Genomic DNA, 14779 nt, shown 5'->3' with positions numbered 1-14779 from the left:
GTGTCGAAGGCCGCACTGAGGTCCAGGAGGATCACTGCCACTGATCCTCCCGTGTCCAGAATGCTTCTGGCCTTCTCCACTGCTGCTAGGAGGGCGATGTCAGTGCCCTGACCTGGACGGAACCCTGTCTGGGAGACCCCGAGTAAGTTGTTGTTCTCCAGGAATAGTGAAAGTTGTTTGTTCACTAGCTTTTCCGTGATCTTACTGTTACCTGGGAGAAGGGAGATAGGTCTGTAATTGGAGAGGTCCTAGGGTTCTAGATAAGGTTTCTTTAGTAGGCCTTTGACCGCTGCCGCTTTCCAGCTAGGGGGGACTAGGCCCTGCGAGAGGGAGGAGTTGATAAGTGCCGTGAGGGGGGGGGGGGACGATGGTGCTGGTCACTTTTTTCAGAAAGCGGAGAGGGGCAGGATCGAGGGGGGACCCACTTTTGATTGAGGCCAGTGTTGCCGCTACCTCTTCCGTGGAGACTGGGCGGAAGGCGTCCAGGGAGGGTGAGGGGCCATCAGGAAGATGGGAGAGATGGATGGGATGGATGGCATGATCCCTGTCCATGTGACTAGATTCGCTGGGGGGAATGGCAGAGAGAATTTTTTGTATTTTCTCATCAAAAAAGGTAGCGAGTTTAGTGCATTTGCTTTCCGCTGCTTTGGGGTCCAGTGGTTTGACAGGGGGGTCAGGGGCGTGAAGGAGTTCCTTGAGAATGGCGAATGTTTCGTGGGCCGAACAGGCGGCGTTTTTTGATTCTGCCTTCGAAGAAGGCGATTTTGGTATTGCGTAGTTCCCTTTTGTAGGATTTTACGGAGGCACGAAATGTGTCTTTTTTATCTGCCGCTTTGTCCTTCCTCCAGAGGCGTTCGTTCCTCTTGCATTCCTTTCGTAAAAGGTTAAGTTCGGGGGTGTACCAAGGGGACGGGTTGACTCTCTTGATGCGTTTCAGAGTGCTAGTTTTCGGAAGGATGTCATCCAGAGATTGGGTAACCCAAGTATTGAATTCAGTGTCAGCGGCGATGGTGTCTTGAGAGGGGAGGGGGACGTTTTCATTTAATTTGGCTGCCCATACGTCTGAGACCAGTTTATGCCAACGTCTTATAAGGGTTCTGATTTTGGGGGGTTGGGGAGGCGGAATGTTGATGGCCCATTCAAAGGGGACCAGAAAGTGATCGGTCCAAGGGAGGGGAACGTGGGCAAGGGTTTTCAGGTCTTGGATGTAGGTGAATATGGGGTCGAGTAGTTGCCCTCTGTCATGAGTGGCCTGTGGGTTTTTTAGGTCGAGGCCAGTGGAGGTGATATCCTGTAGCAGTTCTGTCGCCTGCTTGTCGACCGGGTCCAAAAAGTGGACATTGTCCCCCAATAGAAGATAGTTGGAGGAAGACGTGCACTTAATGGTGATCTGGTCGATGAGTTTGCTAGGAAATTCAGCAAGTTGGCCAGGGGGGCGATATACAAGCATTCCCGACAGTGATGTCACTGGGGAGATTTGGATGGTGAAGTGACAGCTTTCACATCCCTTGACGTTGCCGTCCGAGGTTCTGCAGGTGAAGACGTCCTTGTATATTATGGCTAGTCCACCTCCTCTACCCTCTGGTCTATTCAGTGAGCATATTAGGTATCCAGGAGGGAGTGCAAGGACTATGTCAGGGCCATTGTTGGGAGTGAGCCAAGTTTCCGTGAGAAACAGGATATCAGTAGCGTGGTTTGAGATCAGGAGGTTAATTTCGTGCACGTGTTTAGCGAGCGACCTGCAGTTGAGTAGGCCTAATTGAAGTCCGCCGGGTCAGGACCGGTAGGGTTGCAGAGGCTGCACCTGGTGAAAGGGTTGTCGCCCGTAAGGGTGTACGTGCAGGATGGGTGTTTCTGGGTGTTTAGGGCTAGAAGCTTGTCCCGGGAGTAGGTCGGGCATTTCTTGGCAGAAATGGGCAGAGTAACTGGGCCTGGGTCCGGCTGGGCCCGTACGGGCCCAGATGGGCTTGCCTTTGGCGCGCTGACGGCGCGCACGCTGCGCTGCCTGAACTGACACATGATTTATGGAAGGAGATCGGGCATTAGGGGGGTGGGCGTGGCCACGAGAGGTGGGCGTGTCCGTGGCTCCTCGCGGCCGGTGATGGCGGCGTGCGAGTGAATTCCTGTCCCTGACAGCGTTTAAATCGACTGTCTATGGGAGTATCAGGTCAGTGCTGGGGGGTGTGCGCAACGAGTTAAAAACAGAAGTAATCACAGTTTTTAAAAAGCAGGTAATACAATTTTTAGCAAGCGTCTCTCTCCCGGCTTCCGCCTCAGGAGAATCAGGCCCTCGTCAGCAGCAGACTTGACTCTGAAACGCCCTCTATGCGGAAGCCCCGACCAAGCTCATCAATCGACTACAACGCATCCAAAACACCTCGACACGACTGATCCTCGATGTACCACGACACTGCCACATCACCCCCCACCTGAGAAACCTACACTGGCTCCCCGTCAACAAGAGGATATCCTTCAAGCTCCTCATCCACGCACACAAGGCACTCCACAAGACCGGCCCAGCCTACCTCAACAGCCGGCTCTCCTTCTACACCCCCAACCCCCAGCTACGCTACGCCGACCTCTCACTCGCCACCGTCCCGCGCATCCGAAGAACAACCACCGGCGGGAGATCCTTCTCTCACCTCGCTGCCAATTTATTTATTTATTTGCGTGTTTGTATCGCGCTAGGATCACGTCCGCAGGAGTATCTCCGCGCCTTTGGCAGCCTTATTGCAAATAAACAGTACTGGCAGTGTAACATATTAATTTTGAAATAAAAAGGTTTTTAACTGTCTTCTAAAGGGGAAGTGCTCCTTGCAGAGTCTCAAGGAAAGTGGGAGGGTATTCCACAGCATTGGACCAGCAATGGAAAGTGCTTTATCGCCTTGTCTTGCCTTTTTTGCTCTAGGTACCCGCAGCAGAGCCTGTTAGCTAGATCTCAGGGATCGCGAGGGTACATAGAGAGAGAATTTATTAGACAGGTACATGGGGCCTTTCCTCTGAAGACACTTGTGTATGATACAACAGGCCTTGAACTTCACCCTCTGTTTGATGGAAAGCCAATGCAAAGTGGTCAAGAGGGTTTTGGAGGGGGTGCGGGGGGGCCAGTTTAGAACAAGGCGAGCCGCGGTGTTTTGAACTACCTGCAATCTGGAGATTACTCCCTCGTTAGCAGAAAGAAGTAACCCATTGCAGTAGTCTAAGCGACTCAACACTAATGCCTGTACTAAGGTTTTCCTGGTTGAGTCAGGAAGCAGAGGGAATACTTTCCGCAACATCCCAATAATGTGGAAACAGGACCCCACCACTTGATTGGCATGTTGCTTGAGAGAAAGTTCCTGGTCTAGACGAGAAACACCCACCCACTGAGCCTACGACAGACCCAAGACCGGCTGACCTTCAGGACCCCCCCTAACCCCCACGCCTTCAGACCCTTGCGGGTATGTAGTGCGCTTAACAAATGACTGATTGATTGATTGACTGGTTGTTGAAGGTGGGCTCGCCCCAGGCAGTCGTCTCCCACCTCCAGACAACGGCCGATCTCCTGCACTCGCTGGGGTTCGCTATCAACAACCCGAAGTCACACCTGAGTCCCTCTCAGAAGCTCCTTTTCATCGGAGCGGTTCTGGACTCGGCGCAGTTTCGGGTTTTTCCTCCCGAGCAGTGGGTTTGGGATATTCAGTCTCTGATTCCGATCTTTCAGCCTTTATCCCGAGTTTTGGTCAGGCTGACGTTGCGGCTCCTGGGGCTGATGGCCTCCTGCATCCTGCTGGTGCATCACGCCAGGTGGCGGATGCAGGCTCTGCAGTGGGACCTGAAGTTCCAGTGCGCATAGCATCAGGGCAACCTGTCCGACCACGTCCTGATCGCGGAGGGTACTGCGAATCAGTGACCGCGATTGGGTCAGTGGCAGATCCCTCTCCCTTCCCCAACTGGAGTAAACAGTGGTGACGGATGCGGCCCTCCTGGGATGGGGAGGCCACATGGGAGAGGCAGAGATCAGAGGCCACTGGTCTCCGGCAGAGTCCCAGCTCCATATCAACCTTCTGGAGCTGCGGGCGATCCGGCTTGCACTGAAGGCATTCCTTCCCTCTGTCCGGGTAAGTGTTGTGCAGGTGTTCACGGACAACACCACCGTCATGTGGTACTGCAACAAACAGGGCGGGGTGGGGTCGTGGACCCTTTGTCAGGAGGCTCTGCGCCTCTGGACATGGCTGGAACACCAGGGCATCACTCTGGTGGTTCAGCACCTGGCAGGTTCCCTGAACGCCAGGGCGGACAAACTCAGCCGCTGGTGCATGATGGATCACGAATGGCGTCTGAACTTGGACGTGGCGAAGGGTCTCTTTCAGCAGTGGAGAGAGTCTTGGTTAGATCTATTCACCACCGAAGTGAACGCGCAATGTCATCAGTTCTGCGCGTTGGAATTTCCTAGGCGCCACTCACTCGGCAACGCTTTTTTGTCGCGGGTGGAGTTGCGGTCTGTTGTACGCCTCTCCGCCTATGCCACTTCTGCCCAGAGTGCTGAAGAAGATCAAGCGCGACCGGGCCCAAGTTATCCTTGTGGCTCCGGATTGGGCACAAAGGTACTGGTATCCCGAGCTACTCAGTATGTCAGTCGATCCCCCGATTTGTCTGCCTCTTCAGGAGGACCTTCTTTTGCAGCAAAAGGGGACGGTCCTCCACCCAAACCTGTCCGGTTTCCACCTACATGCGTGGAGATTGAGCGGCGACAGTTGAGGCCATTTGACTTGCCTCCTGAAGTCTGTGAAGTCATTCTGGCAGCCAGGCGTCCCTCCACAAAAAAGGTATACGCCGGCAGGTGGAACAAGTTTGTGGCATGGTGCACAGAAAAGGCTGTGGATCCACTCTCTGCCCCTCATTCAAAAGTTCTACTCTTTCTTCTCCCTCTTGCCCAGCAGGGCTCTGCTCAGGGCACTATCAAGGGCTATCTCTCGGCCATTTCAGCCTTCTTGAGGCTTCCTGATCAGCCTTCTCTTTTCAAGTCCCCTGTTTTAAATAGATTCTTGAAAGGCATCACGCACATGTTCCCTCCTGTTCCTTTCGTGATGCCTCTGTGGGACTTGAACCTGGTTCTTACTTATCTGATGTGTGCTCTCTTTGAGCCACTTCATAATTGCCCTCTTCGTCTTCTGACTCTCAAAACTGCTTTCATGGTTGCCATCACCTCTGCCAGAAGAATGAGTGAGCTCCGTTCTCTTTCTTCTAAGCCTCCTTTCCTCTCAGTCCATCCGGACAAGGTTGTTCTGAGGACTCGTCCTTCTTTTCTGCCCAAGGTTGTTACTGCCTTTCACATCGGCCAGTCCATTACCTTGCCCACCCTCTTTCCACCTCCGCATCCCTCGAAAGAGGAAGAGAGGCTCCACCGTCTGGACCCAAAACGTACGCTTTCCTTTTATCTGAACTGCACACAACAGTTCCGGGTGGACGACCAACTCTTTGTTGGCTACGTGGGTGCTAAGAAGGGACGGGGAGTGCACAAGCGGACCATCTCTCGGTGGGTCGTGTTGTGCATCAAGATCTGTTATTCCTTGGCTAAAAAGAAGCCTCCTGTGGGGCTGCCCGCCCATTCCACTCAGGCCACGGCAGCTACTACTGCCCTGGCTTGGGGAGTCCCTTTTCAGGACATTTGCCAGGCAGCTACTTGGGCCTTGCTGCACACATTTGCCAAGCATTACTGCCTGGACAGTCCAGTCGGGAGAGATGGCTTTTCGGCTGGTCCGTTCTCCAGGACTTCCTGGTGTGATTTTGGTTCACAGACCCACCACCGGGGTTGGTATTACTGGGGTATCTATTCTAAGGTAAGGAATCTAACACTAACGAGTTTCTTTCAGATGCACAAGTTACTTACCTTCGGTAACGATATGTTCGAGGCATATGGGCTGCAGATGGTACATTATGAATAGATCGCCATCTGGTGTTGGGCTCGGATGATTGCACTTTGTTTTTCTCTTGGAGAGTCTTTTGTATTTTGGTGACTCCTCCCTTAGTTGGTAGTGCGCATGGGCATCGGCTCCATCCTTAGATTGTTTTTTTCCGCCATCGGGTTCGGATGAAGATCGAGACGCTCCAGATCAACTTCAGAAGAAAGTGATTTTTCGGCGCGTATTCCCTTTCCAATTCGACGGTATTGTTATCGAACGCGTTCTTTTCCATTCCGACGCGTTTGTAAGAAACATTAGTTAGTGTTAGATTCCTTACCGCCTCACCCATCCTCCCCGTTCTGCGAACCGATATCTTGGGTTAAGGACATCCCTTTCAGGGCCCTAGTTTTTGGATATCAGTGTTGGTTTCTTGCATGGCACTGCGTTCCTGGCGTGGAAAGCTATGTACAGAACTGACGTCAGCGCGCGAGGGCGGCTTCTAAGTACTCCAGCGACGTCATCCCGGCGATCACAACGCCGACGATGGACGCAGAGCCGCAGACGATGCCTACCGACGCGCAGGGGTACTGCTGACGAAAGTTTCCGGATCCAGTCTGATGCGTGGGGGTATTCTAAGATAAGGAATCTAACACTAACAAAGGTAAGTAACTTGTGCTTTTTCACCATTATCTCTTACCAAATATGTTGCTGTATAGTTCTGTAATTGGGCTAGCTTACCTTCAAGTTGCATCATATTCTCCATTTGCAACTTGATCTCATGTATCCTACCGAGACAGTCATCACAAATGTAATGATTTCAGGCTGTTATTTGCAATGCAATGTTCCTTAGCCTCCTCGTAACATTAGATTATGCGTAAAGTTTGCAGAAAGAAGGGTTGCTCTCAGCCCTGTTATTCAACGATTTGAAAAAGGTAACATTCTGCACATTAAGAAGGCAGATTTCCAATCCGTTGAACCATAAACCAACACATAATTATTTTGTGGATTCTCTCTTAAAGGGACACCATATTGCTACTGTGGGAAACTGGGCTTTTGTTGCATTCCCCCGCCTTTTGCCAAGTATGTGATGCACCTTTGACTGGAGTGTACTGGGTTTCTGATAACCAGGGTGCCAGTGTTCTTTCCCTGAAAATGTTTAATTGTTTTCCCCCAAATGGCAATATCTTCAGCACTCTCTGTAAGTCTCTAGTAAATGGTACCCCTAGCACCTATGGCCTGAGGTACTAAAGAGGGCAGCAGCATGAATTGTGCCACCCTAAGGGACTCCTCTTCCAAACACATGCAGAGCTGTTATCGCAGGCAGGGTGTCTTGGTGCAGACAAAAGTGAAAAAACATGTCACACATCCCTGTGTACCATGTCCCCTAACACTGCATGCAATATTTGCCCTACAGCAGGTCTGACAGCCCACAGGCAGAGTGCTGAATATTACATGTGTGGGCATATGTGCTGGAAAGTCCTATTAATTCCAGTACAAGTGACCAGGAAAGCCATTTTAAAACATGTGCTTAACACTGGTCAAAACAAGTTCACCAGCTACATGATGGCTTCACTGAAGATAGGGATGTTTGGTATTAAACATCTTGTATTGATAAACCCACAGTGATGCAAGTGTTAGATTTACCAATAGATGCACCCAGAGGGCACCTTAGAGATGCTCCCTCAAAACCTACCAGTGTTTGGTGCCCTTGCTGACTGGTTTCTGCCAGACTGCCACCTGAGACACTGTTCTGACCTTCTAAGGTGAGAGCCGATGCTCTCATGAGACACCGAACAAAAGCCTGTCTGGGATGATGATCTGTTGATTAGCCTCCGTGGGCCGGCGAGCTTCGAAGAATCTGCCGCCTTTGGAATTCAAATCTGTCTCCCTTCACAGGAGAGGAAACCACTCCCCTGTCCAGAGCCCCCTTGGCACCTGGACATTTGCTAGTCAGGTAGGCTTGCCACCTCCAGGCTAGTACTACCCGTAAGGTTGGCTACTGTGAGGTGGATACAATTTTTCAGAAGTCGCCATCTTTGTGATGGCATACTTAAAATGTTTGGGACAGAGTTATGCCCACTTCCGCCAAGAAGTTGTCATATCGGGACGTTGTGACCTCAAGGGTCAGTAGCCCAATGTCTTCTACCCTACACTCCCGAAACATCCCTAAATTCAGTATTTAGGGGTGTCTCTGGTACCAGAGAAGCAGATCTTGACGATCTAAGAAGAGAGAGGACACCGAAGAGCTGCAAAAGCAGAGAGGAGAGACGAAGCAGCTGCCCAAGTACCAACACTGCCGGCCTGTCAGTATCCCTCGCCAAAGTGGACTCGTCCTGCAGCTTTTGACTCCAGAAACCTGGGACTACTGCCTGCCTTCAAAAAATACTCAAGACCTCCCTTGAACAGCGGACCTGTTCTGAAGAAACTCCAAAATAGAAGACTCTGAGCCCTCCGGAACTGTCAGAACCCAAACCCAAAGTTACCACTGCACCCGTCGCCTCCGGCCTGAGTTGTAGTTGGCCACCGCTGTCAGCCAGTTCTGCCACCCTTTCAGAGCTCAAGTCCATTGTGGTTTCACTCCTCCTGAACTCCCCAACATCATCTGCAGACCCTGCACGCAGGCCCCCTCAACAGCATCTGCTCCTGTAAGGAAAAAACAGATACCGAAGGACACCCTGCACCCTTCGCTCGTGGGCCTTGGAGTAGAGGACCAAAGGTGTCCCCGCGTCTCCAAACATCAGAAACCTGAGCCCACTCTTTGGTTCAGCCCGGATGTCCTCCTAGCCAGAACCTGCAGCCCCTTTCCACAGTGACCGATCTCCAATGAAATACATTGGGCTCCTGATGCTGTTTTGCACCTTGCCACCCTCGTGCCACTGGTGGTATACTGTTGGTACTGCCTTGTACCTGGCCCATCACCCCCCACAACTCCGGGAGATTGGTCCTTTAAGTCACTGTACTATACCTGTTTGCCGAACTTGTTCTTCTATTTATAGGATAACGTTGCAGAACTCAAATTGCGCTGTGTCCACTTTTTAAAGCGAAAAGAATTTATGTTTAAAAACGTACTTACCTGAACCATTTTTCTCTGATGCCTAAACATATGTAAAGATACTTGCTATTTTTATAAATTGGTGTGGATCTCCTTCTTGAGTCGTGTGTGTCATTTATTGGTCATTGTGGTTATTTGCAAATGTCTTGCACTCCTCTGTGTTACGCCCAAGGCTGCTCGACCACACTACCCCCTAATAGAGCACTTGGGATTGCATAGGAAGCCCCTGTCCACTCATAAGGGTACCCCTAGACCCTTTACACAGTATATCAGATTTTTGATATATCACATAAAAAGCCAGCTTCCTACAGCCACCACCTTTAAATATACATAATATACAGAATATGAGTATAAAAACAATTTTCCTCCCATCAGTTGGCCAAACAGTAGTGCTCTAGCACATTAAAGTTTGTTTCATACCAACTGGGTATTTTGTCACCTTACATCCTCATTGCTCGGGTGCCGGTGCTTCGTACTACTCCCACAACCCCACTGCAGATTCATTCCTCTCTCCCCCCCAAAAAAAAATCCTGGACAAAGAAGCTTCCAAGCAAAGGCGTTCAGGTGGATCTCAAAAGCCATAGGATTCCTGTGGGGCCGCCTCTGCAGATGTAGCACACAGTAGGGAATGCTGTCACTATCCAGATGCCCCACAAAATGAACTGACAAATATGGAAGATAATCTATGCTATGCCAACAAGACCAGAGATCACTAAGAGACAACAACACCCACTGCTCTGGTGGCAATAGCACCTACACATCCTAGTCACCCAGCACCCAAAAACTGCGAGTGTCTCCTGCAGCACAAACCCAACACCTAAAAGCACCACTACATCCGAGCTCTACAGCCCGAGAAGAAGTGGACCAGCGGTGTCCCTACATATGTGCCCAAGCATCTCAAGGTCTAAGCCCTTCTGTGGGTTCACCTGGACTGGCCCTCCTGACCCAGCTTGCAGCATCTTTTCAACCGGACCGCTCCCCATTGAAGTGAATGGGGCACCCGTTGCTGAATACCACCTCTGTACCAGGCCGCCCGTGCTGCCAGAAGTGACTTGTTGGTGTTTCCTTGGTCTCTGCCCCATACTCACCCTAAGTCCAGGAGAAGGGTCCTATAAGTCGCTGACAAGTGCCTGAATGCAGTATATGGTTTTCCCACATAGGATCACATTACCACTCCGGAAATCTCACTGTGTGATCTTTTGAAACCTGAAAAGATTCATGACTCTAAAAGTACTTATCTTATTCTGATAATCTTGGTCTCTAAATTTCTTCAAAAATCTGTTATTTGTAGGTCGAGCCTGGGCCTCGCATGCGGTTCTGTAAGGCATTCGATATTTGAGTATGGGCTTGAAGGTCCGCCACTCTCCACTCATATTTTTCATTGGCTTATGTCAGCCCTTCATAAACGCTGGCTTCTGATTCATTCATGGGCTTGTTAGTCCCTCCTTAGTACCGCCTTGTCTTCATTTGTAACCTCCCATCAGGACTGGACCTTTTACTGTGCCTTACTTTATAGCTTGTATTAGCCCTTAGCAAAAACTCTTTAATTACTGTAAACACGGCGCACGGGTGCCGGGCAAGATGCTGTTGCTGGGCACCCATTTTATCTTTTAAAAGAAATATATATACATGGGCGCCACACATGATCACGGTTCCTGCTTAATATCATATGCACGGGCGCCGCGATTGATGTTGTTGCACGGGGACCATTTGATACCTTTTTTTTTATTTTTTATGTATGCACGGGCGCCACACAAGCATTTACAATGCAATAGGTCTTGCATTCGAACTATTACCATTGTGAATGACAATGCCCTTTATGTGAACATAAGTAAAAGGCATTGTCATTTCCAATGCTAATAGCTTAAACTCTTACAAATGCGAGACCTATTGCATTGCAAATGCTTGTTATGAATTGGTGTGGGATTTCTTTGAGTGTGTGTCTCACTTAATGCCTTTGTGTGCGCAATAAATGTGTTGCACTACCCTCTGATAAGCCTAGCTGCTCTCTCACATTACCACAAACATTTGGGTTATCATTTGTACCTATTTAAACCAACTGGGGTTTGCTTGGACTCTTTACACAGTGCACCTCGTTTTGGTCCACTATATAAAGAGCCAGTTTCCTACAACTATACTTGCTTACATTTAGGAGGCGCAGAAAGTGAGCCTTGATCTCTTTCAACCAATCACAGGCATCCTCTCCATATGAGTTTTGCAGTTTACATCAGCTAGTTGTTTTTGACAATCAGCTTGCTTTTTGTGATAACCCGAAATTGCATTTTATTTTATCGTAATATAGCCTCTGTATCCTTAACTTCATTGTCATGCATGGTTCGTCTCCTCCCGTGTTATAATCATGTTGTTCATTTCAGCTGCTTTCTTAGTCAGGCTTTCTGCTGCATCTTCTGTTCACACATCCTATCTGCTCCTTGGCACAGATGAGGTTCATTTGGATTGAGACAGTGTGAGATTTAATTAAAGTATTGTCTTTGCACATATCCTGTTGCAAGTGAGTTGTGGTGGGTTTCCTTACCTTTCTCCATTCTTCCTCAATGAGAGGGGGCATGTCAGTCACACTTACTCTTTTCACTGCTGTCTACTGCACTATTTTCATAGTACGGCTTAACATTAACCATGTGGTCAGTGAGAGGACTTGACATGTACCATCACAGGAATTTCCGCCTTTTAGCCCTAATCATTCAGTCTTCGAGGCCAGCACCCTGTGGCCCACAGGAAGCTTGAGTCTTGGTGGTGTCTCTTTTACACCTGCCCTGGGCTAAATCAACATTCAGCCAGGGGTGGTCGGTTAAGCAGCTCAAGTTTCTACCAGCAGAGCAGTGCCAGTGCTGCAGCTTTGCTCAGGCACAGCGTGGCACAGTACTGTTTTCTTCCACTGGTCTGGAGAGGACTCTTTCAGTAGCCACTTTTCTCATGGCAGACCTACAAGATCGCCATGTCCCAGGGCTCAATGGGGTCTGAATCCCCTGATGTCAGTGCTGTCATAAATTTAGAGGGTCTGATGTCTGCTCTTTCAGGGATTTGGCAGGATTCAGCTGGGCTTTTACAGTAGCTTACCATAATGCCTCCCATTTGTATTAAGACCGGTTTAAAGTACATATAGAACTTTTATTGTAATCAAAGAAACATGTAGGTATTTACCTTCTTAAAAACATTTCAGCCGAACATACGCTTATTGGCTTCAAACTGTAAATATTGCACATTGTAATGAGGCAATTCTGCGCTCATGTTTGTAGCTAATTATGCTCAACCCATCACCTTGTAGGCTGCAGCTAAAGAAGCGGTTCTGACTAGGCAAGAGGAAGAAAAAGCAGAACAGCGGAAAAAATCTCGTGCTGAAAAAAAGGCCTTCAAAAAGGCAAAAAAGCCAACAAAAAGTGGAGAAAAGCGCAAAGCAGATGAGGACGATGAAGAGGAGTGGGGTGAAGAAGCAGGTATGAGGCATCACAGTGGTGAAAAGATGATGAAAACCTCTGTTTTGTTCTATTTAAGCATCCATACAACGTACAGTATTCAAAGCTAACACAAAAAAGTTTGCAGATTGTTCCAAATTGACACAAATGATAGAGCACCAAAAAAATAGATTCTTCTCCACCATCCTCACCTTTATAATTATTTAATGCAGAATGGACTCTGAATAAGCTACTTTTGCCTATACAGACAATTTGTAAACTTGTTGGCTGTTTCTTAAGCTAGCAATTGATTGGTGGCCGCATCACTGCTATTGCTTCGTGATTGGTGTTTATGTATTGGCATCCTTTTTGGCATTACTTCTGATATTTATTCTTTTTCCTGTAAAATTTGATGTTTTCTGGATAGTTTTGAGACATCATTTGCACATGAAGAAAATGTGCTCGTCCTCTTGTACCTCCTTTTAGTAAAATAATAACTTTAGTTCTCTGACTTTCCTGCTGGCTCCTTATCGATTGTCTTAGTCTGTGCTCACCTTGCACGTTAAACCCATATCTGTTGACTTTTCAGGTTCTTATATTTGTCTTTAAGCGTCTTACTGGTGGAATAATATCTTTTGATCATCCTTTTTTACTTCTCTCCAGTGGATGGATTGGCAAACGTATATTTTGTTAGACTGCTTATGTTTCTTTTTAAGACTCCTACTTTGGTCCATTTTCAATAGTCAATAGGCCATTTCTGTCTATGTACCCATGATCTAGAACAGCATCCCCACTTCCACGAGCCTTCCACCCGAGAAAAAGATCAAATCGATGGAGATGGTGGGACGAAAAATGGAGAGAGGAGCAACAGCAGCAAAACAGTGGGGAATTGCATGGAGAGGTGTGGCTCACTGGTTAGAGGCGGCAGACCCGAGTGCAGAGAACGGCCCGGGACCAGGGTTCGATTCCCGACGCGGCAGGGTCTTGGACCAGGATCAGCGGACTGATAATTCTCGCATCGGTGCCTACTCCGACCAGGGATCACACTCGGCAACTCTGGGCATTAGCTTGCCTCATCTCCACAACGGCCCCACACAAACGCCGGGGATGCCTGGTTTCACCTTGGAGACCCCCAGGAGGGACTATCTCACAGGGAAAGCCAGGACGGGTTCCCCAGCGGTCTATAGCGCTACGAGGCCTCCGGGTAGCAGTGCGCTTTACAAGACACAACAATTTACACCCCAACCCCTCCTACACTGGTATGGCCATCAACAATGAGAAAAAAGGGGCAAGCTAATGAAGCACCTCCCAGAAAGTTTCAAAAGCCGGCAGCTGCCTTAGTGGAAGAAGGCAAGACTATTGCCAACATGCGGCTGAAATCAGCTCTTGTTGCCGCAGACAGCCAGTTGACAGTTAGCCATAGGCATTCCACTGAGAAGACACACCTGGCTACAGGTGTTAGGGTTTAAAAGCGAGGCACAGGCAAGCATCATTAACACTCCATTTACTGGGTAACATCTGTTTGGCATTGCAGTGGATGAAACACTCCAGCAGTTGAAGAAAGTCAACAACACTGCCAAGGCCATATAGGTGTAACAGTTTCGAGACTACCCACTTAGAGGGGCAAATCCCCATGAGAAGACCAGCTGAAAGAGAAAAACATAAAGGGTAGGCACCACAGACATCTTACCACCAAACTGGCTAACAGCAGCCAACAGCGCAACAGTGGCAGCCACAGGCAGCACAATGCCAGCCCTTTTGGAGCAGAGGAAGAGGACTGATCCCCAGAGGAGCTTGCTCCACAGCCAAGAGATTCCACAGACCAGACGCCCAGCCACACAACACCAGTGGGGGAGGGGCCGAGGGGGCCAGGGTGAAGGCCTTTTTCCTCCAGAAGGGGTGGAAGGTTACATCACACAAGTGGATCTTCAACATCGTCCAACACGATATTGCTTTGAACTCATAAAGACACATCCACAAGTCAAACCAAGAAAGAGGGCACACACTAAATCAGAGAGGCACTGCCTAGAACGCTAGGTGCAGGACCTCTCAGAAAAGGGACAATAAAGAGAGAGAGACAAAAGCAGAAATCAACCAAGGGAGCTACTTAGCATAGTTCCTCATCTCAAAGCCAGACAAGTAATTTTTTTAAACAAATTCATAAAAACACAATATTTCAAAATGTGCATGCTACAAGATCTGCTCCTGCAGCTGCTGGAAAAGAACTACATGGCTACTATAGACTTCAAATGACTACAACCTGTACATTCCTGTCAACTACCAGCACAAAAAAATACCTGCAGTTCATCATCATCCAAAACCATTACTAATTAAAAATTCTTTCTTTCGGGATCAAGTCAGCACCGAGGGTATTCACTAAATACCTGGCCACTTTAGCACCCTGCCTAAGAAGGAAAGGGATCCATGTA

At 48.9% G+C, this 14779-nt stretch overlaps 1 protein-coding gene across 1 annotated transcript in view; it reads left to right on the top strand.

Moving 5' to 3' along the window:
- The window catches only part of SART3 (spliceosome associated factor 3, U4/U6 recycling protein), a 651822-nt gene that overhangs the window by 463785 nt on the left and 173258 nt on the right, over positions 1-14779 (top strand). Inside the window, exon 15 of the mRNA XM_086943090.1 lies at positions 12224-12392. Coding sequence (XP_086799216.1) covers positions 12224-12392 — 169 coding nt within the window. The remainder of the gene's footprint in view (positions 1-12223; positions 12393-14779) is intronic.

This window comes from Lissotriton vulgaris, chromosome 11 (assembly GCF_964263255.1).
Source record: "Lissotriton vulgaris chromosome 11, aLisVul1.2, whole genome shotgun sequence".
NCBI classification, from domain to species: domain Eukaryota; kingdom Metazoa; phylum Chordata; class Amphibia; order Caudata; family Salamandridae; genus Lissotriton; species Lissotriton vulgaris.
The sequence above is the reverse complement of the archived record's forward strand: the minus strand, read 5'-3'. Positions and strand labels throughout refer to the sequence as shown.